Genomic DNA, 26,836 nt, shown 5'->3' with positions numbered 1-26,836 from the left:
GGGAAGTGGACAGGGAGCTGAGAAAAGTTGGGCAAAGGCTCAGTGCCTGCCCAGGCCAGCAGCCATGGTGGAGGAAGGAGCAATCCTGGGCACTCCACCCCAGCCCGTGGCTTGGAGCTCAGCTAAGCTGCCGCAGACACGCTCTGCTCCGTGTCTCTTGATCTGTTTCAAGAGGAACTCAGCACCCGGTTGCACTCGGCTGTACCCATGAGGAGACAGCAGCATCCCAGCCCAGCAGGATGGATGTCTTGGTGACATCTGGAACAGCTGAGGGGAATAAACATGCTGAGTTATGGCTCTGTAATGTGCTTGGAGCAGGAGTTTGCATCAAGAAGCATTTTTCCCTTAATCACCATAAATTAAAGTTCTGGAGAGCTGGAACTTGGGCACGGGTGGGGACTATGGCACAGCCTGGTCACAACAGCAACCAAAAGCCTGCCCACTGTGGGACCACAGCAACAGCCTCAGTTCCTCTCTGCAGGCAAAACAGGTGGAAGGTTCGCCTTAAAATAGATATTCTGCATTTAGAGGCATTAAACCACTTGCATTTATCAAAAAGAAATCTGCCTCATATATTTCCTGTGTTGCATTGATAAACTACTTGCAATTTTTAAGAAAAAAAAAAATTAAAAAAGTTTTTTGGCCATTGCCCCCAGCAAACTGGGCCACTTCATTTTCTGTCACACATTGTGTCTTTGGTAATTAAAAAAAAGAACTTTAGGTCTATGGAGCAAGGAATAATTCTCCAAATTTTTGCTAGAAAAGAGACTTCACTGTAGAAACCAGAATCTGCTTTCAAATGCTGTCTCTGATTCACAAAAGCTATTCTCGCTTCATATCTATGATTAAAAAAGAAATCACAAGTTTATTACTGAAGAGGGAAGAGAGGAGATGGCAGGAACTGACAAAATGCCACATTATTTGCTAATCCTAATATGTTATTCTTCCTTAAGATTTGCTTTTCTCAGCACCAATTCAATTATAGATGCTACAAATCCTTCTGACATTTAATTCCGTCTTGTCAGAGAGTAGTAAATGTATACATGCAGAGCTTTCCCATTAAGATGTTAATACATATTGGAGCACGCTGGCCTTTACCTTGAATAGTCTGAATTTTCCTATTAGGTTTCTGGCTTGCTTGTGGTTTCTTGTCGGTGGGAGTGGAAGGAGGGAGGGAAGAGCAGAGAAAGGTGCAGACACGGCTGCATGTTGGGAGCAACATGCGCACACCTACGCGGCTACTCCGCACCTCAGCTGCTCCCAGGGTTGTGGGGTGGTGCTTTGCACGACTCCAAAGCACCTTAAAGGAAAACTGCAGCAGTAACAGTACAACCCACTTGCAATAACTGAGGATATGCTGAAAAAAAATCAATTTCTCTTTTAAACTCCTGCATTGCCTCCCCCAAGAGAGGAGCAGGGCTGTGCCCAGCATTAGAGGGATGCCATCATGGAGCTGATGGAGCACTGGGCTTGTCTGCAGGAGGTGCAGATCTGTAAGAGCAGCAGAACAGGAACCCTGAAGTTTTCCTTTAAAAAAAAGGGTGCAAATCATGACATAGACAGAAGAGAAAGGCAGGTGTGATTGGGCCCTGGTGACCAACACCAGAGTAATGTAACTTATTCTGAGCATTGGGAGCAACACGGAGCAGATGTTTATCTGGGCATCTTCTGTCTAAGTACTGTCAACCAACACCCGTGTTATAAACCCACAGGTCCTTAGTCCTGGCTTTCTTTGCAGGGGGAGACACTTAAAAAAAAATAAATGTATTAATGATCTCAATTTTTCTAACATTTTGCAGATATAATTGTTTAAAAATAGCTGCCCGTGGACTGCCTCAAGAGTATGGACAAGCTGACAGATTTTAATAGCCATGTCCTAACAATGTGGGTCAAGTGCTTACAGCAAGGTTTAGCATAAGGAAGACTTCTCCTCCCAGCTACTCAAAGAAAAGGTTCCATTTGATTCTGGTTTTAATGAGGCTTTAAACTATATATATATATATTTATGTATATTCTAGCTTCTACTCTTTTCTAAGTGGCAGCATCTCAAGCTTAAGAGAGAGACAAAGTTGGACCTCGCTGACTGTACAAGCTGGTATTTTAAGTCCCAATTATACCTGATCTATAAGCTTCAGACCCACTAGGGACAAACCACTTAATTTTTACCTTCAGTGCTCAGTGAGTTTTCAGCACAGGGCCCTGTAAGGCTCAAGAAGGCAGATTTGGGATCACCTCTGTGAAGGGATCAGGGCCGAGCTTGGCATCAAGCCCCTCTGTCGCCTCCAGCAGTATTCCTGGGATCATTACGGCTTCAGACAGTGCCTCTCACCACATTCCTGATGTGCTCCATGGCCTGAAGCCCCTTGTGTGCTTCTGAAAAAACAGTAAGCCAACCACTTCTCTGTGCCAGGAGCTAGGAAACTTAGAAGTTAGCGCTAACATTTCCCCACTGAATTAGTGGTTAATTCTCTTGTGGAATGAAGATCTGGAAACAATGGAGCAGCACGAGGAGTTGGAGTTGGCGGGGGGTGCTGGTGGGAGAAGAGGCTGTTATTTCAGAAACACTAGAAACCACTTAACCCCCTTGATGGGAGGACAGAGCTCCCTGCCTGGGAATGGCAGGATGCACAATGGTGTCAGTCATTCCTGCAGCGCGGCGTTGGGCGTGCGACCCCGCTCTAATTTACTGAAGAGCAGCATTAACCTGTTTGTTGTATTGCAATTGAATTTGGTCTAATTTAAGCCAGAGAAATTGGAGGAGTTCATCCTTCTTCAATCAATAAGTTCCCCTTCAGTCACCCATTTCAAGATTGCTTCATAAAAAAATAATGTGCTTTGTTTTAATAAATTTAATCACTATGACAGGTGCTCAATGCTTATCAGGTCTTTCCTCGGACTCCTCTCTATGACAAAACGGAGTCCCGCTCCCAATCGATGGCAGTCGATTCATCAGCATCCCCCTTGAACAGAGGTGCTAATCAGGTTTTGATTAGTTAATCAAACCCAACGTGTAGGCTACGTAAGTCCTTCCTGGTCCCTCCCTGAGCTATGGGAGATGTATGGAGACTGAAGCAGAGTGGGGAGCCGCACGGTGCCTGGGACATGGGGTGCTGTGGGGGGGACCCCAACACTGCCCCCAGAGCAGGCAGCAGCAGCACACACAGGTGTGTTGTATCTACAGGTGCAGAGGTGGCATGGCAGGAGCCTGGAGCTGAGCATAGAGCCCTGTGCTGTCACCAGGGCAAAGCCCCTGCGCCTGAGCATCTCCTGCAGGAGGAACGAGAGGTTTGGGAGCGGCAGGGACACAGGCAGCTGGGCCAGGAGAAGCGAGCACAGCTCTGGACACTAGCTACCTGGGCAGAAGGCAAGGGATGCATTACTTAATGGCAGAGTTGGCAGAGCCTCCGTTGAAGCGTTTAGCGGGACGGGAGTACCTGGAAGGAACAGCAGACTGAGCAAACACGGCAGCAGCACCCGCGCGGGCAGCACCCACCATCCCCGGGGTGGGGTGCAGGCACGCAGACCCGCACCCGTCCCCAAGGGCTCCCTGCTCCCCATGGAGCAGAGGGCAGCATTCCCAATGGAGAGCTCAGCTCCAGCACTCACCTGGTCTACCTGTGACAGCCCAAACCTGCTGACCCCAACCAGGATCTGATTTCAGTTTCCCAGAGTCTGGGCATGGTGATGGGCTGGAGGGCAGAGCATGGGGCTTGTTCCCTAGTGACACCGGCGTGTTTGGCTCGGTGTGGCCACCCCTGGGGTGTATGTCAGTAACTGAGAGAGCAACAAGTAAAATTTTGAAATGCTTAGGAAAAAAAAAAGTAAAAATCAGCTGTCAAAATGGGTGTATTGGCAGTGCCCAACAGGTGCTTACTGTCAGCAGCAGCTGGGTGTGCAAGGCTCTCTGTACAACTTTGGGGAATTTTGACTTACATTCCACATCCAGACGAATGGAAACCTTGAGCTACACGCTCAGGAAAACGCACCAGCCATTGAACATGGCCACAGCCACTCCACAGGGTGATGCCCGTGGCTGTGCCAATGGCCCCACATGGGGTTGGAGGTGCTCAGGGGCAGGGCTGCTAGCGACACCCATTTTGAGGAATTCCCTGGTGGAATTGCTTCCCATTCTTCAATTCACCAAAAGGTGGTTGTTTTTTTTTTTCTTTAAAAAAATACCAATTAAAAAAAATAACAACGCTTATCAGAGAAAAACAACTCTCTCCCATCCACATGGGTATTTAACAGACACCTAGTCCTCCTCACCCACGAGATCTAGCCAGGTTGCAATAACCATTACTAGCATGGCTCAGGTGTTATAACACAGAGCAACCGAACCAAACATTTCTCACCTCTTGGCCAAAGCAAACCTATAGTGGCTTACGGGAAGATCTGCCAATCTGATCAGGTGACAGGAAAGCATTTTACAGGAGATGAGGACCTGGTGATTGGCCTTTTGGGCATTAGGTTTTGCTCCATGTTCATACCCGAAGGGGAAGAGCGTTGGACACGTCACCCCCAGGCAAGGCTGCAGGGAGGCGCTGAGAAACAGGGCCAAAAAATGGGGTGAGCTTCTACAAATGCTTAGGAAGACTCTGGCAACACATGGTGATCAGAGGTTTGGATGATGTTTGTACCATTGATACAACCTGTGTCAAAACCCCTGTTTTGAACGTACCCACTGCATCCACTGAAGATGCTTTTAGTTCTTAATCTGGATTAGTGCTAATCTGCAAGGTCCAACTCTAAGGATGTACTTCTGTAACTTGCAGTCCAGTGGATAAAGAGAGGTTCAAACCATTTACCTGGTTGTGCCTCTGCTGTTAAGACAATTACCTGCTTTTTATCCCCAATCTGATACTTGTATTGTAAGAAATCACCAAGCAGCAGAGATTTAGCCCCAGCTGCGTTTGCTACAGATGGTTTCACACAACACAGCAGAGTCAACCATGTTACAAACGTAAAGTTTCAACTCCCCTGTCTCCCATTTAGTGTCCAAAAAACTACAGGCCAGCAGCCGGGAGGAACCTGAAATGTTACGTCTCACCGCTCTGCAAGCCTCCCACCCTGTTTTCAAGGGTGCCACACAGAAATGGATGCCAAAACCAAAAAAAGGGAGGAAAATCCCAACAGAAAGCAGCATACGTCCAAGCTGGGAGACGGTGCGTTGGAGGGATGGCTACAGCACAGCAACTATACAATGCAACATGGCCAAGATGCAGAAATCCAAGTGGAATCAGAATCTAGCAGAGAAGAGCAGCAGTTTACCTACAGACTAGCCCTTACCTGAGAGATCCCCATAGTCCAGCTCCTCTGCGGAATTGGGCAACTGAGTAAAGCCTTACAAGTAAAAACAAACTCATTTTTCTCTGAGTTTCTCCAGTGACAAAATAAAACAACACACTTAAGAACTGAGGATGAATTTCTTGGGGGGTGGGTGGGGGGAAATAATGTGTCAATCACTTGCCATCTTCTGCCTGCTTGGGCAGAGCAACTGGTGTGACAGAATGGCAATAATTTCCTTTATTGCTGACAAAAACATTCCTCAGTCTACACTGTTGGCACACAAAACATGGAATCCAAGTCACTCATTCATAACAGCATGCAAAGACCCCCAAACTCCCATCTTTTAGTCCTCATGGGGTCAAGTGCCCAATTCAGTCCAGTTCAACTTCAGTTCTATATAAATAGAGCAATGTAAGATTTTCTTCCAATTGACCCCAAAATCCATTCTTTTTTGGCAATGTTGACAAGCCCAGCAATTTCTCAATTAGTGAACATTGCAGATCGCATTTCCAAACTGCAAGGCATCTGTACGTGCACACTGCAGGCTCTACCTGACAAAACCTGTTTTTCTTATTTCCTAAATTTGATGCATGAAAAAAAGCACCTATCCTCAAAGCTGACAAAGCAGCTAGGCGAGACACAAAAGGCAGCTAACACTGCCTGTAAAGCCATGTTTTGCCATTTTGTTTGAGGGTCTGAGAGAATTCGGGGGGGGGGGGGGGGGGCTCTGGCAAGACAGAGCGCCTAGTTGAGTGAACTCCTCAGCACAGGTCCCAGGAGAAACCAGCACCTGAAGGTCCCAGAGCTCTGTTTAAATCAGGGATTTTCAGGTAGAGCGTTAATATTAAAGGCTGAGACTTGCAAAAACTTACCGTGGCTGCTAAAGCCAATGGATTAATGAAGAAAAAAACCCCAATTTCCCAGGAAGAGGCAGCACCATCAGTGGTTGGTGGGACCCTGGCATGGCACGTGTTCCAGCTGCCTGGCCTTGAAGCAGCCAAGATGTTACCCCAGTGAGCATCTATAGCTCATTAAAAACAACAATCATTTTCAGTGACCATGTTTAAAATACATCAGGTCATCTGGAAGCTACAGTGGGAATTCTCTTCTGAAGTGGGAAGCCGTTTAGATTAATAGGAAGAATTTTGTTTCTGTGCTGCTCTGGGATTTCAGGGAGTCCCTTTTTTACTATAATACAATATAGAAATGCAATTACAGCTGACTCACAGAGGCATTGGACATGCAAACCTGGGTGCAGAAGAGGAGCCATTCAACTTTTATCTCTCCAAAACTGCTTCTGTAGAGTCTTCCTTTTCACTTAAAAGGAACTACATTTTCTCAATAATAAAAGGGCAATGTTGCATTTTTTTTGAAGCAAAAAAAATGTCTTTTTCAGAAGAAAATTTAACAATTCAACCATTCAGGTTCTACCTGCACCTGGTATGCCTAAAAATGCCACCAAACAGTATAAAAACCTGTCGTGAGGCATTTTAAATATGTGGTAAATTACTCCTGGAGTTTGCTCATTAAACTTTCATCCCAGCTATTAAAGCCCCTTCTCTTCCCTTCTGATCAGAATGAATTCAAAGTCTGCCACAACTCCTGCTCGAGAAACGAGAGGCAGCTTGTCACTTGGTTGCTGGTTCCCTGTCGTACCTGACCCAGGTGTTTCAACAATCGACACGGGCACACTTGGGATTTACAGCCACAGAGCAACACGTTGTCCTGCTTCCTCAGCTACCTCCAGGTTTTAAGGAAAAGACAATTTCACTTTTGTATTAAGCTGTAAATACCCCATTAGGGATTCTGTTTTATGCTGCGTACTCCACAGCACTGCACAGAAATCTTAACATGTGCAGAGATCTCTCTGATGTTTTATTCAGTCACCCCAAGGACTGGATCTGTGAAATATATTTAGGAATGTATTTACTATTAGTTGCTCTTTTAAGTAGGACATTTTCAAAAGCAAAAAAGGCAGCTGGACAGGCAGAGCCACTTTATAATGTTCATGCAAATGCACCAAGGGCTTTTTCCCCATGTGCTGCTGCATCTGGTGAGATGAGCAGGGCGGCCACCACACTGGCATGGCCGAGCTCTGGCTCCTGACAAATAAAACTCGTTTTCTGAGCCTGAGCACTACTGGAAAAGGCAACAAAAGCTTAACAACGTAGTGTTAAATGTTCTTGTACAACCCCCTGCTAAAAATTCATATGGGCCTTGTGGGAAGAATTTCTAGCTTCTAAAACAATTTACTGGCTATATTAAGGGCCAGGTATTTCCTTGTCACTCTTCACTCACGAATGGGATGTTTTCCTTACTTTAACCTTCACTCCAGGCTTCTTGCTTTGCCAGCCTCAGAAGTGAGATTTTTCACCCTACCTTTTCCTGAGGATGAACAGAACTTCTGCCTCGAGGTGAAGTGGGGTGGAGGAGCCAAAAAGCAGCTGGGAACTTCCCTGTTGCCATGTCCTTTCCCCACCCCGCAGGTGTGTGCAGCCACAGGGGCAACAACAACCACCCCACAGCTTGCTCAGCTCCTCAATAACAATGGGGCAGGCTCAAAATTTGGGAAAAAAGGGTGAAATTACTTTTACTGCAGCAAAAGGCAATGTCTAAGGTCATGGCTGGTTACACGTGTCCTGCTTGTGCAGAGAGTAAGAACTGAGCCAGGATGTTAAAAGCTGGCATGTGGATTTTGAGGGGAAGAGGGTCAGGAGCAGAGGCAGGAAAGGACTTGGCAGAAAAAGTGCTTTCACCCCAGGCTGGGTGGTGGCAGGTGCTTGGGGGTCACTCTCCTGGCTGCACCAGGGTCTGCCCCTACTTTGGCTGCGTACAGGCAGGGAACTGCGATGTCAGCCCTGTGGGCACCCTGATGCCCCAAGGGGCAGAATGAGAGGGAAGGAGGGCTTAAGCGGGGCAAACCCGCCTGGAGGGGGGGCAGCAGAAGCACAAGCCGTCCTGCTGGCCATGACCATGCTGTTATTGGAGTTCTGGCAATGAACAGTGCAGAGAAAGGAGAAAGTGCATCAGAACATTTACAGTTCAGGTCTCATTTTTCAACAAAAAGTTAACAATGTTCGTGCTTGGAGTCACTCATGCATTGCTGCTGTCAACTCCATTCCAGAAGGAACCAGGAATGGCAGGAGCTTTGCTACCACTTGGACATGCACACACATACAATACTCCTCTCCCCCCCCAGTCCTCTAGGATACGCTCCAAAAAATAACATTACTCAAAAACCCTTTCCCCGATTGAAGCATTGTGTGCTGGTTCCACACTAGCCTTACGTTTCTGCTTCTTTGCTAGAAATATCTTTTTTGGTTTGGATTTTTTGTTTTTGTTTTGTTTTTTTTTCTTCCCCCAATTCATTTAAAATCGTTTTTGGAGAAAATCCATTTGGCTGTAGTTCATGCCCATGCATTTCTAGTCATTCACAGACATGCTCACTCCCACCAGACATCAGTAAGAACAAATGGCCAACATACAGAAACACCTGGTGTACTCCATACACACTCCAGCAACACAAGCTTGGAAAGAAATCCCAGAGTCTTCAGGGGAAAAGCATCCCGAGGGCAAGGCCGGGGCAGTTCCACAAAAACCAGCTGGGTTTTAAGGCAGGAAAGTTTGTAGCAGCTCATTTGGGATTGCTTGTCATCTCAGCTGTCAGGCTCCTGGCAGCAGCAGTCCTTACCCTGCAGATTAATGACCGCAAGGATTAACGATCTGCCCTCATCTGACTTTCACCAGCGTTACTGTAGTGCTGGAAGAGAGAGCTCAGGGACTGCTCTGCCTTGCTGTGACTTTCCTTGCGGCAGCTACAAAATGACCAATGTTGAATGCTGATGTTAAATGTAGGCAGGGACCTGGGCAGTGCATGCCTGTGGGCTTCCAGTCCTACTTCAAATGGGAAAATGCAGCCAAGGGACTGCAAGTTATTTATGACAAGAACTCTATTTGTCCCTCCCCTTGATACAGGGCATCACTGCTTAGAATTTACTTAGTCCTCCCTCCACACCACTGCCCAAGATACACGTTGGTGGGAGTTGACAAGAGCTTGCTCTGTATTACAGGTTTCTGTCAACAAAAGAAACAGGTAATTTATCTGAGTGAAATGAAACTAAAATAGCAAACTCAAATATGGATTAGCCTTGATTAAAACTGTCTGAGGTTTCGGTTCTGTAGCTGAAAAGCTCGTGCCAAAGCCCAGGATGCTCAGCTCCCAGTCTGAAGTGCCTATTTCGGCTCACTTGAACCACGCAGGAAGCTGGGGAAGCTGTCAAGCTGTTAGCTAGACTGCCTTGAGCAGACGAGAAGGGTTACTTTGCTAGACTGCTATGCTGATAGGAACGTGCTGCTATTCATTTCCCAAATCTCCTCCTGCAGTGTAATAATGCCAACTTCCCTGCTGGCCTCCAAGGCAAGCGCTCCTCCGTGGAGCCTCCACAGGACACCGAGCGCTGCTCTGCGCCGGTGGACCTGCGAGACCAGCTCTTTTATAAACTCAAAATGAAAAAGAAGAGTCGAATTTCACGCACCTCCTAAAAAATTGAATTCGCATTCCTATTTTCAAAAGCAGGATTTCTTTTTTGTGTGTGTGGAGCCGTTTCCCCAGTGATGGAGAGGAGCGAAGCATCGCTCGCCGCTTCCCCGGGGCTTGGGGCTTTGGCGCTTGCTTGGCACCACACCAGCCAGCTGCAAAGCTCACAGCAGAAATGACAAGAGCAGACAAGACTTTCCAGCCTTAAAACCCATGTGATATGTATGAGATCAGTCCACCTGAAACATGGTTTTCCCTTGAAGACTACGTTTCCCTTTTTCATGTCCCCTTCCCAGGCTTGTCTTGCCACTCAGCAGCGCTGAGGAATAAGATAAACAGGAATGTGATACCAACCGTGAACTGCCGGTTCTGTCGTCGCCGTTGTGTCTACACACGGGAACAGAGGATTGGAGGAAGGGAAGAAACAGGAGGAACAGCATGCAAAAAAAGGGAAAATGGAAAAAATGGAACAGATAATATATGAGCAAGCTTTCAAAGAACATTGCGTGACAAGCAATAATAAAATGAAAGGCAAAAAGCATTTGAAGTGAGTTGCACTGTTTAGAAGACATGCCTCCAGTTCAAAAGCTATGAACCTGAGGAAAACAGTAAATTTTTCTCTTTTTCCAGGACCTTGCCAGGACAATTACTGTTGGTTGCAAAGTCAGGGGAACAGGAGACAGGGAGAACACCAACACCAACGCTTTTGTCAGCAAGGACCAAAACAGAAGCTCAAGGTCAGGACAAAGAGTCAACACTTCTTAAACAGCTTTTACACATTCAAACATTGCCTTGATCAAAGCACCAGCAACCAGGCCCTAACCTGCTCCCATCTCTCCTCCTCCTTCATCCAAGGTAGGCCATCTCAGAGTAAAAACCACTGCTCTAAAGGGGGCAAATGCAGGGAGAAATGCACAGAAATTAGCTCTATCACAACAACAAACTGTTAACAGTTATTGCTAACCAAAGTGGAGTTCTTCTGTGATTAGTCTGAAGTTGACTGTACTCCACATGTATCACCTGCCACGGGAAACGTCTCAGGGGGTTGCTGTGCCAAGGGAGGGATGCTGCAGCTTTTCACAGGTGCTGGGAAGGGGCAATTTTGCAGCCTGACGTGCAGCTAAGGACTCTCTCTGACATCATCCTACGTTATTTCCCCTGCACCAATATGTCTAAATCTTATTTACTGCCATTATTCAAAGTACTGGCTTGTTTAGGTACTGAAGCCCATTTACTTTTAACCAGGCTCTAGGTACTCTGTGCTGTTGGTTGCTCCTCAGGACACAACCCCAGTTCTGTAAAGCCCTGCTGAGACCCCTGGGCCGGCCAGGCCCCGCACAGCACTGCTCGCTTCGATGCAGGCAATGTTTCAATGGATAAAAGCACTCGAGCACGTGTAGAGAAGTGCTCCACTGCCTCTGTCTGCAGAGCAGCCCTGAGCTTGTGTTTTGCAGCAATGACACACAGTTCCCATTGGTGTTTGCCCTCGTGAAGGTGCCATCAGGAGAAGCTGGGGATGAGCAGTCCTGCGGCACGCTCAGAGGCAGCAGTGGGAAAAGGAGGACCTGTTCCTGTGCAATTTAGCTGAGGACTGCCCAGGTCTGAATTTCTGAAGCACCAGTGGAGACAAGGATCATACAAGGAATACACAATACTTACAGATACGAGGTCTACATGCTTTAATTACGAAAGCAAAACAAGTAAACCCTGCACAATTTCAAAAACTGAACCAAGATTTGCATAACATTATCAAGCCATCAGGAGCCTGTTTCCACTGCCAACATGTCCTGTTTTCATCTTGGCAATCGAATCTAAGGCACGCTTCAAGATGCCAGCACTTGTTCTCCTGCTGGGAGCTCTGGTGGAGGCTGCAGGGGAAGCCTTCCCAGGTGGAGCGGGGAACAAGCGGGGGGCTCCTCTTTGCTTTTGGGGAGCAATCCCCAAACGATGCCTCTTTTGAACCAAGCAAATGGTGAAGGGGGAAATGGTGGTGAAGGTGGGGGGAAAGCTGTTGTTTAGAAAGGGTTGTAAAACTGAGTATTAACTCCTGAGATAACATCTTATCATCTATAAATTGTCTCAATTTACTGTCTTCCTGAAATAAAAAAAGTTACATCAGCTTTTACACTAAATAGAGAATCTGCTGAAAGCAAACTTCATGTGCTGGAAGAGATATTAGTCAAGAAACAGTGCAAACTGGACAGTGCATCTCGCTTCCCCATCTGGGGACAGAGACCAACAGGTTACAAAAAATAAAGTTCTCAAGCAGTTGTAAGTGCGAACAAATATCCAAGTCAAACAACATGTTGGCTGCAGCTGGAATGACAAAGTTATGATTAGCAAATGGTTTGGATGGTTGCAATAGGAAACACAGAGCAGTTAAAGTTTAGAATGAGTTTTCTGGCAGTCCATTTGAATCCCAGAGTCGTCTTTGAGAGGAAGGAGTGCACACACAGTGCTCCAGAGAGGAATTATCTCACGTTAAAGCCAAGCAAGGAGTGCCCCTGGACACAGGACGCTGCTACCCGGGTTGTGCACAGAGGAGAGAAACATTGTCACTGTTGCTTTGGTATAAAATGAACAAACATGCGGAAAACTGTGCATGTACCAAGCTCCAGCACTGCTTTGTCTTGCACATCCCCAGCCGCTGCTGAGGCAGCTCATAATTTTAAGACAGATTAGCTAACTTCAAACATGCTTTCCTGAATTCCAGGCATGAGCCACTGACTTCTACTTCCCTTCCCAGAGCAGCCACGTCTATTTGCCAGAGCAGAGACATCTTAACCCCAGGGATCAGGCTGCTGCCCCATGTCCCAGAAGAAAAATATTTTTTTTCTCCTCAAATATGGACCAAAAAATAAATAATAAAAAAGTCATTGACATGCTTCTGAATTAGCTAAGCTGCCATCCCCAAAAAGCACCGTTCTGGTCCTGAGCTGCAGGTGTGAGCAGCAGTCACACAATCTCATGAAGGTGATACTTGTAATTTAAAATGAGAAGCTGTTTCTGGAAAATGGGCTGTTTTACAAGATGCAAAGCACAGAGGACACAGCACATGAAGAGGCTCAAGATGGTACCTTCCATCTTAAGATAAAGGATTCTCCTCCTGATTTCAACCAGTAAGACAACAAAAAATTGCTGTACGGGGAGAAGTTAAACAGTGCAGTTGTCTTTAAAAATCTACGTGTACATAAACTCGCCAGCAGACTGGTTTATAACTACAGAAGGTAACCAGGAAAGGAGCCATTGGCCTCTATAAAGCCACACATTTCACCTAATCATGATTTCTTCCTAGCACAGGTCACAAGAGCTGAGTTCGGCCTGACCAGCTCTCAAATGAAGTCACTAACACACACCATCTTGCCATACAGATGGTGTGACCTGCCAGCCAAGGAAACTCAAACAACACCCAAGTTTCAGGCCCTCACCACTTCATTAGGTAGGTACACAAGCATGCACACACACACACAGAGACACAGATTTAGAAAATTACTGCATGGAGGCATCTGGGCAACATTTAGTTGAATTACATGCTCGTGATGCCTCCTCAGTTCTGCAAATGGATTCTCTCCAACTTCAAACTGTTTGTGGCATGTGACAGACTGGGCCCTTTAAACTTGCCTGTAATTAGTCCACAGCCTTCAACAGAACAAGCACGATGTAGGAATATTAAAGCCCCAGCAGCAACACTGAATTCACCAACTCGAAGGCTTGAGCTGCAGTGCTGCAGCCGTACAGAGGCACACGATGCGCTGCAGCTTAAAAACATACCCCTGCTGTAAAGAGAACTACAACAGCACACCATGAATGTAACAGCACAATAAATAATAAAGAGGTATTTAAATAATAAAGAGGTATCAATAAGTCTAGATATGTATTCAATATATTGCTTTTAAAATCTCTTTCTGAACTGAGAACACAAGCCAATCTGGACTGCGACTTGTGGAGCTACTGTTCTTCCTGATTTTCTGGACTACTTCACATCTCCTGACCAGGACAAACATGAATTCCCTCATGCTGGTGTTTCCCAGCACACAGTGTTGCAAACAGCATCTCTGCTTCAGCTCAGGTCCTTTGGGCTGGTAAAGAGCCCCCCACAAACCTCCTGGCAGGCCCCGCTGACCTGCTGGTCATCAGCAGAGGTGACATTCCAGGGACGCCTCAGGAGCACGGTCCTAAGGGCACAGGGGCTTGGAGAAGCCCCAGGGTGGAGAGCGTGATGATCCCTCCCTGGCTCCCTGCTCCGTGGGGACAGTGAACCTGGTGGGACCTTGGTCTGCACTGAGCACACACTCTGTAAGGAAGTTGTGTGTGACAAGAACAAGAATAGGCCAAAACTCTGGCTATGCCTTTGCATGTTTCTCCATAAAGTTCTGCAATGATTTTGGTGTTATTTCAGTCCCAATCTGCCCAGCAAAATGATTTTTTCTGCACCACTCAGGCTGCATCACCTCCAGTAAGGGCAGACGTGACAGTGCTGCGTCTGCTACTGACTGGACGTGGTACTAAAAGACTGACTTTTATTTTACTTTATTTTCTGTAACAGGCCTGTCAGCTACTCTCTCTTCCTTTATTCCCTTTAATGTGGTCACATCCTGGATGAAAATGTCAGAGGAGTGCAGTATCACCTTTAAATTAACTTGACATTTTCCCAGGGACACGCAGAAGCTTCAACAGAAAGCAAAAGTTAAATAATAAATACTTTGGGGGAACAAATGCCTGAGCTGAGGCCCTGCCTGGTGGCATCGAGCTGGCGGCAAAGCAGAAGGACCCACTGGTGCCTTTAGCATCTCCAAAAGGCTGCTTGGAAAAGTGGGCAGGGAATGGAAAAAAAAGGAGCTGTGGAAGCCTGGTCAGAGAGGCCCACCCCCCTCTGTGGGATCCTACTGGGGAACAAGCAAATTCCCTATTTGCAATTCAGTTCCCAGCAGGACAGCACAGGGCCACACGGGTAACAAGGGGAGCTCAGCTGCTACATGACCCTGCTTGGGATGTGATATTCAGCCTCAGCACCAATTAACAGCTCCTGCTTCTGAACACCTTCATGTCAGGCAGAGCTGCTGTGCTCCTCCTGCTACAAACCCCAGCCTCAGGAAGGAGCAGAGAGTGTTTCCACAGCATTTTGGAGTTTCCAACTGAATTCACCAGGGAGGCTCAAGCATCCCTGGGAATCTGTAACCTACAGCGGCTGCCTGCAGCCCCCTGGACACACACCCACCTGCTGCCCTGCACTCTAAGGGATCCGTGGGGTTTCAAACATGGGCTAAAATGGGATTAATGACACACCATAGGGGAAACTGCCACCTTGGATGCACTAACACTGCTGCAAGATGGGCAGCAGGGGCTCTGCAGAACCAGGAGCATCCAATGCAAGGCCTGAAATGCTGGTAACGTGCGTGCCGCCCCCCAGGCCTCCAGTGAAGCCGTTGCCAAGACACCTGCGAGATCCATCTGCAGAGAAAGTGTGATAAATGCAAATTTGCATGTACAAATACTACCGTGGATCCCGGGGTGCGGAGGTGTATGTGCTAAGCAAGACCAGAAGGCAGAAAAACGATGCTTGAAGAGGGAGGCTGCAAGACTCAGCTCCGCGCGGAGCCTGAAGATGAGAGCTTTGCTATTATGAAGAACCTTTATCTCCCAGGAAACAACGGCTGTCCAGAACCAGTATTTCAAGGAACAACTCTAGGGGTAATTCAAATTATGCAGTTTGCTTGGCTGTATCGTATTGTACATCTTAATGAACAAAGCCACAAGGACAATTTGAACCGATAAAAAAGGGCTTGCTGGCGATAACAGCTGAAGTGCCAAGGGACGGTTGGAATATCAATGCAGTTGGAGGATACACAAAAAAGATCAAACTGTCATGCAGGAAATCTTTTCAAACACCTACACCGAAGCAAAGCAACAGTGACAGAGGAGAAGCTTTAAAGGTTGTGATGTTTTGGTAACTTGACCACTGCTCAGCTTTCCCTTCTCCTGGAGCAGAGCAGCAGGTCAGATGTTCAGAGATCTCCCCAGAATCCTCCTGCCCTCAAAGCTCTTCCTCGGCTCAGTGAGGAAGGTCAAGCCTATAGCAGCAGCAAGACAGGACTTGGATGTGGCAAGCAAGATGGGATGATACAGGAACCCTGTGCTCTTGACAGGGACCTGCATGAGCTTGAGAAGGGACTGGGAGGATGTGGGGGGGAAACAACTGTGCCCCATCCCAGGCCTGCACGTCCCTCTGCTGTCCTCTCCCAATGCTTGGGCTCATGCCTGCCCAGCAGCGTCTGCCATTACCTGAAGAGAAATTCTTTGGGACAGGGCTGCATTTCCATGTCACATCAGGAGACCTTTGGAGCAGAAATACTGCACATAAGCAAGGAAGAAAGATGTCTGTCATCGAACCTGCCCAAAAGGAGGAACTCACCCTGCCTGGAGTAGCAAATGCAGCCCCTTGGGACTGTTCTGTTGGAGCATTTTAGTGTGGGGAAAAAAAGGTCAGAAGACTTATTTCCAATAAGCCAAAAGGACCACTTCCAAGAATATAATTCCCCACAGGCAGCTGCTAGAGATAACAGCATTTCTACAAAGTTGGGCAGAGAAATTGTTTCAGTCCAGAGGTCTCTTCTCTTTTTTCTTTTAAATTAAAACAAGATGATTTTTCAGAACTACACTGTGGTTTCAGGGGACATGAATGAGGCCAGTATTATACAAGAAGTAGGGGGAAAAAGACAAAATAAGACAAAAGTCAAGTTCCCCCCATCCCAAGGAAGGGTTTTCAAGCCAGCTGGAGGGCAGAGGGCTCACACCTAGCCTGCAGCCAAGACAAGAAACACCCCGAGTGCTGCCAAGGCACTTCTGTCACATCAGGAGAGTGTTTCAGCCTCTTGGTGATGATAGGAATTAAGGTATTGATTGTCTCTTGAGACTTTAAAGTGTTCCAACAACACTATATTATGTAATTCTACAGATTATGTTAATTTGACCTAATTTTTTCCAGCGACAAAGTCTCTTAACTATTGAAGAGCAGAAGTTCCTGCAGCTTCGGGCTGCCTGGCTGTGGGCTGCAAAACACACACGTGCATGTCTCTGCATGAAGCAGAGCTGCTCTGTATGGAAAAGCACACTGACCTTGGGGGACAAGATGTGAAGACACATCAAAAAGATTCAGCGTTAGATCAGTGTCAGAGAAGAGTGTAAAGATTTATCTTATCAGCATTAACTAACCTTCTGCCGACGTATCGTGAGCAGTAACCACTGGAAGCAGTGAACAATAGTACATTTTCATTAGCAACACACAATTCTACTTGTAAAGAGAATAAAGAGCTGCCAGTCAAGGCATCTTTGTGCACATCCCCTCATTTTTCACTGCAGCCAGAGCTGCCCACAGAGCAACACCCTCACCAAGGGCAGTGCTGATCCTCAGGGCTATGGCTGGCTCAGGTGCAAAGTTACAGAGGAGAAACAGCTGGGAAAAGGTCACATCAGAAGGTCCTCACCTCCGTCTCCCTTTTTAATATGAAAAAGCTAGAAAACTACACAGCAGAGAAGCAAAAAACAAACCCGCCATTATGAAGAACCCCAGCTTGGGAGCCTGAGATGGCAGGTGAGGACAGCACATGCTTGGGAAGCTCATCCCAGGGCGATCCCCAGAATGCCAGGCTGATGACAATCCGCTTCCCAGGAAAACGACAGCAGCTAATGTCTGCAGGCACCGACTGAAACATGAGGTCAATCAAACATCAAGCCAAAGTCTTCCTTTCAAAATTCACTGAAAGCATTAACAAATTACCATAAAACAAAAGAAAATGGTGTATGTCCATTTACACCGAGACACACGGGACTGAGGGATTCTGCAAAAGGCTCTTAAGGAGACCTCAATAAAGTCTGAAAGCTTCTCTGAAAGGAAAGCTGGTTAAGGGAAGAAATTAAACAAAGAACTGAAACAAAGTGAACCCCACTGCAAAATGGGGAAGTGTTCATGGTGGAGCGTCTCAGGCATCCAACCTTGGCTGCCCAGAGTTTGGCAAGACTGAGAAGCACCTGGAAGGAGGAAGACAGGATGGCAGGGTCTGGACAAGACGATGGAGGATGGCAGACAGCGCACGCAGCGCAGGCAAAGGCACGTGGGAAGGAAGACTTCAACTGCTTCTCCAGGCCAGCGGAGTCTGACTTGATTGCAAAAACCTCAGAAGGGAAAAAAGCCACAAAACACCCTGAGAGCAGGACAGTTAGAGTCAGCTGAGTAACGTCATAAAAGCAAATAAAACGTGAAGGCACTTACACAAGGGATGGTTTACAGCAACAATAAACGTTATGCCATTAGCTATTCAATGGTCCATTCTCACCCATGGTTTGTCACCTCTGCCTCAAAAAAAAACCAAATAAAAGCAAGCAAAAGAAGCAGTTGAAATAGGAAAGATCAGAAACATGACGATGCAAATGATAACAAATAAATCAGAAAGGCCTTCCCTATGAGGGGAGAGAGTGAGGAAATGACAGATGCGTGTGAAAGACAGCGGTGTCTCCTGATCGGCTGGGCGTTTGTGTTCACCTTTTCTTGCAAGACAGGGGAGAACTCAAAATGCTGAAAGCCAGCTCCTTCAAAAAGGGTCCTGGAGATAGTATTTGACTCGATAAAAAACAACTGGCGGAATTCCCTTTCCGGGGAGAGCGAGGCAGAGGACTATCACAGAGACAGACCAAGCACCTGGGCATGGGAAAAAGCATCTGTGGTCACGTCAGGCGAAGTCAAACACTACAGACCAAACTTTTCTGCTCCCAGGTCTAAATTGCTCAGAAATTGATACTGATGGGATTGAGGCTGTTAACAACTGCCCATATTAAATGAGCTCTAAGGCTGTTTGTACCCTTCATTTGAAAGCACCCAATAATAGCCACCAGTAACTGAATTAATAGCTTGTTCTGCCACAGCAATTCGTGCGTTTCAGAAAGGACCTGCCATAAGGACTATCCACCTTGTTGCACTGCTGGACCAGAACTCACGTGGTCTGGTGGGTGTAGCTGACACAAAAAAAATAAAATGCAAGCGATTTCTTTGTGGTTTGTTTGTTTTTTCCCCAGGCTTCATGCTCTGCCATATACATAAAAGACAATCAACATTCAGGACATTTCCAATGGTTATGAAGGTACCGTACCTGTGATGGTGGTAGGGATGGTGGTGGTAGTGGTGGTGGTTGTTGTGGGAGGAGGGAGAGTTGTGGGGGGATCTGGATAAAATATAAAAAGGAAAATAATAAAAAAGCAAATTAAGAAAAAACAAGCAGAACACAACAGCGGTCAATTGTGATCAGAGAAAAACAAGGATGCTAAGAAGCAGCATGGCTGTGGGATCTCCTTCCTCCTCTAAAGCCAGGTGGTGACAGCCCAGCTGGCTTTAGGGACACAGGCCAGATCCTCTGCAGCTGGACACAGCCTTGAGAGCCACACACAGACTGAATCCAGCTGGAGAATCTGGCCCCAAAACTCTGCCCCTTTCTGCCTTCTACTGTGCTAAAAAAATTTTAAAAAATAAATAAAACCCAGCATAAATTAGTCAATGAGAGAGAGAGAGAGAGAAATGGAATGGGAGAGGCATAAGAAAAATAAACTGCACGCTTTCCACAACAAAAAGAACAGTTTACACATACAAAGAGAGACACAGTGGTGCTTTGCTACGTATAGATTTGAAAATCCAGGCAGGAGGGTTGTATGAGGGGCCCTGCAGCCCTGACCAGGCTAAAGAAAAACAGCTGATGGAGGTGTTGCACTGCCTTCCCCGGGCCCTTAACCTTGCTATTCCTCACTACAGACACACGTCAGCAGGATGTTAAAAGCTGCTTCAAAGAGAGTCATAAATGCAAATAAATGAGAACATCATCGCTAAATATCAATTTCAAGGTATGAAGAATTTCAGTGAGAGCTTTCAATTAAAAAAGTATTTCCCTGACAGTTTCAGTTGAACGCTCTCGTTTCTGCTGCTGGGGCATGGTTAATGACAGGGGGGTGCTTCTCTCTGCCGCTGATCACCATTGCTCAGAGGTGCTTGACCTGTTGAGACCCAACCACTGCTGCTCCTCATGCTATTTCTGTTAGACAGGGGCACATCCTCATCCAAATTATGGGGCAGGAGAAGACAGATATGAGGAGATGTAGAAGAAAAAAATACGTATCGATGCCCAGATGATCAAACTGAATGTGCTAAGTAGTAGGGAAGACTTTGAACTACGGATTCATCCAGCAATAATAGAGCATGAAACATTTCATGGGCTTTTGATTTTGGATTTCCTCTATAGCATGTCAACTTCTCATCACTAACACATCTGCTACTCTTTTATCTCCAGGCTCTCTCAGATTCCCTAATTAATACACTTGAACTTTAATTATATGCTGCACCTTTATTATAGTCCATACAACTTCCTGAAAATTAAGAAACATTACCTTGGTGTTCGCTTTGCTGGGGAGCGTGTATTTACAGCTCTGTTATTCTTGTCCTTCCCCTACAGCCAAAGTATCCCAGTCCCTACACCTCCCCCAGGGAACCCCTGACTCGCTCATGAACTCATCCATCTCCCCAGGAGCAGCGGAGACCCAAAGAACTGCTGTGCAGCAGGACTAGAGGAAGAAAGTCTCCTGTCTGTTGCCAGGGCCCAGCCAAGGACTCTGGACCCAGCTCCTCACCAGACTGCACAGGGATGGTGCTACACAACAGACTCTTCCTCTGTAAAAGCAAACCAACACTGATTGCGTGCTAATTGCCTCTAAGTTCCTAGCAACTGGGTCTGCCCACTCTCACAGGGAGGAAAATCGTGAAGTGCATTTTAAAAATAAACATGTTTTTGGTATGTGTCAATGTGATTAGACATCCCTACTCCATGTTGGCAGCAGAGGAGCTGTGCTAAGCCCAGCTCAGCAGCAGTTATTTTTCAAGCCCTGGCTGCTGGAAACCATCTGCACGTAACACCAGAGCGTGGAGGGGCTGTGTCCACAATTCCCCCAGTTCCCAGGATAAGATGATCTGGGGAGCTCTGCAGCAATGAGTGCCAGCCCCGTCTGTGGGGGAGCAGAGGGTGAGCAGGCACAGCCTCCCAGCAGCTTTCAGCCTCTGCCTTTAGGGACGTGGCTGCATGGACCCCAACTCCAGCATCCAGAGAGCATTTGCTGGATGGATTGCCAGATCCTAGAGGGATGCTCCCAAATGTGCACAAAATGGATGTGATGGGATGTAAAACCATGATCTGACCTTGAGCTCCAGACACACCCTGCAAAATCTTTCCCTACATGGCCAAAACATCTGCTGGGTGCCTAGAGTCCACAGGTTTACACCCCTTAGGCACCTGCATCTCTCCTTTAAATAATGCTGTCCCAGTCTCCTCCCACGGATTTAATCCCAAGGAGGAGCAGAACTGATAAGGTCCTGTGTGGTCTAGTTCTCGCCCATGTCCAAAATACAAAATAACTACCAAGTGTCAGAGTGACTGTGAGGTAAATCCCAGGTCACTAACACTGGTGAGGGTCGATCTAGCACTAACTTGGGCCAAAACTATGCAGGGAATGACACCACCTTATCTACAACTGCTTCACAGCAGCTGCTTTCCATAGTCTCAGCCTCATGGGGAATGGCCTGTGTCCTTTTTCAACTTCTTTATCACTTCTCCATAACAGAAGCTGTTTCTTTAACAAATGATGGAAACAAGGTTGTTTTTCACTCCATCATAAATATTTATCTGACTTAATTTTGTAAACTGGTCTCTTGGAACCACCAGCACTAGAAAACTACCTGTATAATGTGGGAGATTAGTTCAATTTCAGCTCAAAACTAGAATTTTGGTATTATCTTCACTCTTGGGCAAGTTTCTAAGACTGGGCTTAAAATGGCTCATGAACAAGCTGCATTTGGACAGGCAATGGCAGCCCTTGGTCTGGATTTGAGCAAGAACAGGAGCTTTGGGACTGCAGAGCTGCAAGGGGCTGTTGTGTGGAATGAACTTCCAACCAAAGCTACTGTCTCATCTGAGTCACAGGCAATACCCATCACGAGTTTCACCCAGCCACACAATGACCATCTCTGACAGACCAAGTTTAAATATGCAGCCCAAGGGAATTGCCCCTTATTAAACTAGGGGATCACTCCTCAAGTGCCTACTAAATCTTCATTGCAGGCCTCGTGACAGGAGCACAAGGTTTACAGCAATGGCAAAATGATGCAGAGGAACTGAGGAATTAAAGTAGATACTTAATAGCACTTTAAGAAGATGCTGAGACATGCTATAGTGTCTGCTCAGCAGCTGCAGACAGGCTTCAGACATCTCATTCCTCCAGTTTATTTACTGGTTTGTAATTATCTGGGGATGCTAGCTGATTCTTTGGTAATTTAACTTGCTAACGAAAGACTGGAACCCCCCCAGACCATTCCTGAAGACACTGGAGAAGGTATTACAGAAAGGAAAAGGAATTATCAGAGAAGCCCTCAGAGAACTGTCAGGCCAGAGAACTTTGCAGTTCTCCCTGTGCCCCTGCTCTGGCTTTTCCTTCTGCTTCACAGGTGCCGTGGGAAGCCCCTGAGTGCAGCCCTGAGGGAGCAGCTCCCCAGGCCCTGGGGCAGCACCCGCACCCGATGCTCCACACCGAGACTTACAGAAGCAAAAGAAAAGGTTTTCCATCCCCTACCCCAGCCCGGCAGGACGCAGAGGTGTCAGGAGCTATCTGGAAATCTTGCATTAAGCAAAACGTTAACTTCTGTCACAGCTTTCAGAGCGCGACATGTTGCAATTAGGTGTAAACGAGTCTAGAAGAACGGTGGTTTTTCTCACGTACCGTATACAAACAGCATGTAATCCGCATGTGATTTCCCCACCGCGTTTGAAGCCTCACAGCGGTATGTACCATTATCTGTTTTGTTTAGGTTATTAATGAGAAGGTTTGAACCAGACACTACAACGTGTTGAGGCATCTCATCATCTACTCTTAACCACCTCATCTCCGTAGGCCTACAGAGGAGGGAGAAAAAGAAACAATCACATTACTATTTTCCTATGGTCAAGATGGCATCTTCAATAGTTCATCCACAGACAGAAAGCCCAAACCAAGAAAAACTGTAAAGAAATAACACATACTTTTTTGCACTACTCAAGCCCAGATGCTGTCAGGCTTCCTCAATTTAAATTTATATTAACCCACCAGGAAACTGTATCCAGACCTTAATTTTCTGAAAACACTAATGCAAGCAGGAAGAAAGTTCATTAGTGGTTAATCATTCACTTATTCAGCAAACCTGAAATCTTTGAGGCTATAGACTACACGTGCATCCACAGGGAGCTCTGAGTGCAGATCTGGACAGCATGTGGCAGAACGAGGACGCTGTTGTCACGTTTGAACCCTTCCACAAGCGGTGCAATGGAGCCATGTACCTCCATGGAGGCCGTGCTGCTCACCAAGAGCACTTCAGCTGCTGGCAGGGAGCAGGAATGGCCCTATCCTCTCCCCAGACCCTCCAGCCAACTGGCAGCCTCCCTCCTGCAGCCTTTTGCTGAGATGTCTCACCCTGGATGTCCTCTAAGTGACCCTTTCAGTACCTTCCCACTTTCATTATGGTCCTGGGGTTTTCCTGTCTAATCTAACCAAATGGCTGTATCAACATCAAAACAGAAATTTCTACTCTAGTCTTTTGCTTTCCTCTGAGCTGCCCTCCCCCAATGTTTATGCTGCCAAATTTTGCAGATACATGATTTTGTTTAACTGGAAAAAACATCCCTGATCATCTTAAGCCTCTGTAAAGGGTTTTATGGGATCTGTTTGTCTTAAAAACATAGAGCTAACCACAGCCTGTGATTTTACTGTGTATTTCCCTACGCTTGGAGAGGCAGAGGTGAAGTGACCTACACGAGTGAGCTCCTAGCACATGAACATCACGGTAACGCTAAGTGGCACGCTGCCGGGGAGACGTGTCTGTCTTATTTAACACATGTGTGTCTTACTCAGAGCCTGGAGGGAAAAAAAAAAGTGAAGAAGCCTATTCATGAAATAAATTCCCAGATGACAGCAAAGGGCGGGACAGCAGGTACCCAGGAGAGGAGAAACATGAAAGGGCTCTGACAGCCTCTAAGCCAGGTATTGGCATTGAAATGGGACCCAGCAGGGGACGTGCCAGCCTCTAATAGCCCAGGAAGGAATCAGCCTGGTGCCCAACAGAAGCAGGATGTGACAAAATACTGTGGGAGAGGAGGGAGCCTGGTGGGGAGGCTGCTCCCACCCTGCCTGCCACAGCCGGGCTGACAAACCAGGCGGATCCCAGCTCGGCTGCACCTGCGGGAGCTCCTCAGCTCTGGGCACGCGATCGAGGAGATGCTGGCAGGTGTCAGGGATGTTGGCAGGAATCTCATGAACATGACAAAAATTTAAAAAAGGGTAGTCAATACTTGACAGTCGTAAATCCAAGTTGAAGAGGAAGTATTTAAAAAAAAAAAAGTCAACAAAACTTAAATTAGAACAACAATGAAAGTCTGGAAGAAAATCTACCCTCCCTTGCCAGGATTCTTCTGATGCATAAAATTTCTTCAACTATATAGGAGAGCCTCAAGGGCATGGCAAGAAGAGGAGAAAGCATAAAACCTCCATTGCGTGAAAACCGTGCAGGGGACCAAAAAGGGAGGCAAACTGTCACACAGTCAACGCAAACAGAAAACCAGAGTGCCTTACCTTGGGGATCCATTCCACCTCTGCCGGCTGCGGTGCCAGGCTCACTAGTGTGTACTGGCCCCTCAAGAGGACTCAGTACACAGGACCCCACTTTGCTTTTGCAGATTAACTGCATCCAATGTCCCACCTCCAAGCCACAGTCAGGGGTTCCTTCCCTTCTGCACCCAAAGGCTTGCTGCAGGGCAGCCATGAAGAGCTCTCCTAGGAGGTCTACATGGAATCCCTCGGTGTTAACTACAGGGGAGTGACAGCAAATCCGAATGGGGCAGCAGAGGCTCAGGTGCAGGAAGCGTCGCTCTCCTTGCTGTGATGTGGCCTTGACAGCAGGGAATGGCCCATCTAACATCTGCACCAGCAGCAACAGCCAGACAGGGGCCACAGGCTCCTCAGCACGACCCCGTCCCTGCTGCACACCCCGCTCCATCCCGGGGAAGGTCCAACTTACTGTGGTTTTCCAAAGGCTGCGCAGGTCAGCTCCAGTGGCTCCCCTTCCCTCGTCAGGCCTTGCACCGGGTAATTCTGAGACACCCGCACTTGAGGCTTATCTGTGGGACACAAGCAGAGGGCTGAGCCACGGGCGGGGGCAGCGGCGGTGCCACCACACCGGGAACACGCGGAGCAGCCGCGCTCCTGCCACCGCCCCGCTCAAGCTAAAAGGAACTCATTTGCCTTCACGTTGAGGTGAAACCAGAGATACTGGTGGGGCTCAGAGCTGATAGGTTTTACAGCGCATCACATATTACTGCGTGACAACACCCGGCGTCTGCGCATATTAATATGTGGGGCTTTACAAGAGATGCTCGATAGAAACACGACAAAGGAGTCACAGCCACTGCTGCTTTTGTTTAAACAACAGGAGGTTTTATTTCGTCCGAACGAAGCTCTTCTAAACCGTAAAATAAACACAAAGAATTAAAGCATTTCTAGTTAGGGAGCCAGCTCAAAATCACTTTAGTTAGAGCCTGCAGGAAAAAAAAAAGCGCCAAACCACAAACCTAGAGTCTACAATTAAAAAATTCATTACCTCCTACAACTGAAACACAGATTAAAAACGCAATCTAAGCTGTAGCTAAAATGTTATCAGTGCAAGAAATCAATTCAATGCTGCAAATGCCATTAAGCCATATATATTTTTCAGGAATCTACTCAACTGTAAGGAACAAAGGAAGGCAAAGAATCAGTATGCATAAAGGTTGAAACCATTTAAATGCTTCTATTGCCTTTGAGAGTAACTGCTACCAAAAATATTGGCTTGCTGCATTTTATTAACTGTGTTTAACGCATTAACATGCTTCCTATGGAATAATAGAGATTAGAAAGAAAAAAATCTGTGTCAGGATTTAACCAATTTAAACTCTCATAATTTTCAGTAATGGAATAAGCTACACGAGTAAATCCTCTCCTGAGATGACTACACCACAAACATTTTATAAACTAATCCCTGTTACAGATGCTCCTCGCAGCCCTGAAACGTGGGCATCTCCGCAGGATGGGAACGTGGCAGGGGCAGGGGGATGCCTTGGGGGGCCATGATGCTTTGGGGGTGTCCCCCTAGAAACACGGGCAACTTCGGTGTGCTTGAAAAGATGTATAACACTTTGGACATGCAAAATAAAGATATGAAAATGACTGGTACATGCCAGGCTGGAGTAAAAAAGTTTCTTTGTAGGATGGTGAAGGAGTCCCTGAGCCCAGCCCTGGAGCAGGGACCTGTCCCCACTGTACCTGAGCTCTCCCATGGCAGTGAGGAGCAGGTACAGCCAAGGTGTCCAGGTCTTGGTGGTACAAGCCAGCCCTGGGGGCAAAGATGGCACAAACACACACAATAAAAGCATGGGAAGGCAAAAAGCAGGACTGGAATATGATTCTGAGCTCAGGTCTGTGCCGGAAGCGCTCACACAACGCGTAAACCGAGTATTATGCAGCGAGTAAATCAGCAGCAGCATCTCCAGTGCTGTGCTCAGGCTCACCACTCTCATTCACAACTCCCACCCCCCCGGCCATCTGCTCGCTGTTTATTACTTGTGTTGCGGCGGCGCCCGGGAGCCCATGCCAGAAACATGGCTGCTATTATACCCTCTGCTGCAGGGAGAGCAGAAAACCTCTTCAGCCCCATTTACATGGGAACACAAAGGCAACAGCTCCTGGTGCTGAGAAAGCGCCATGCAGCATCTTCTGCAGCTTGCCTCTCCTCTTCCTCCCATCCCATTTTCATTAGATAAATTTTAGTATTTCTAATGAGCTGTTTACCAGCTGACAATTACTTATGGAAATCAAGAGGGAAAACCAAGGGCTTGCTGTACTGCCAATGAGCGGCAAATCCTGTGAATA

At 47.0% G+C, this 26,836-nt stretch overlaps 1 protein-coding gene across 10 annotated transcripts in view; it reads right to left on the bottom strand.

The window, feature by feature from the left end:
• CADM1 (cell adhesion molecule 1) overlaps positions 1-26,836 on the bottom strand; it is a 137,392-nt gene that overhangs the window by 5,082 nt on the left and 105,474 nt on the right. For 3 of the 10 annotated variants that reach the window (XM_051638390.1, XM_051638386.1, XM_051638391.1), the window contains exons 6-10: positions 24,951-25,050; positions 22,625-22,797; positions 18,967-19,038; positions 10,178-10,210; positions 5,287-5,340 (exon numbers count right to left, since the gene is read on the bottom strand). In XM_051638390.1, coding sequence (XP_051494350.1) covers positions 5,287-5,340; positions 10,178-10,210; positions 18,967-19,038; positions 22,625-22,797; positions 24,951-25,050 — 432 coding nt within the window. Of the gene's footprint in view, positions 1-3,353; positions 3,435-5,286; positions 5,341-10,177; positions 10,211-11,553; positions 11,832-18,966; positions 19,039-22,624; positions 22,798-24,950; positions 25,051-26,836 lie in introns of those variants that run through there. The other 7 variants (XM_051638396.1, XM_051638388.1, XM_051638389.1 and 4 more) reach the window with 7 other exon arrangements.

The sequence above is a fragment of the Apus apus genome, chromosome 22 (genome assembly GCF_020740795.1).
Source record: "Apus apus isolate bApuApu2 chromosome 22, bApuApu2.pri.cur, whole genome shotgun sequence".
Classification (NCBI taxonomy): Eukaryota; Metazoa; Chordata; class Aves; order Apodiformes; family Apodidae; genus Apus; species Apus apus.
This window is presented reverse-complemented; position numbering and strand designations above follow the sequence as displayed.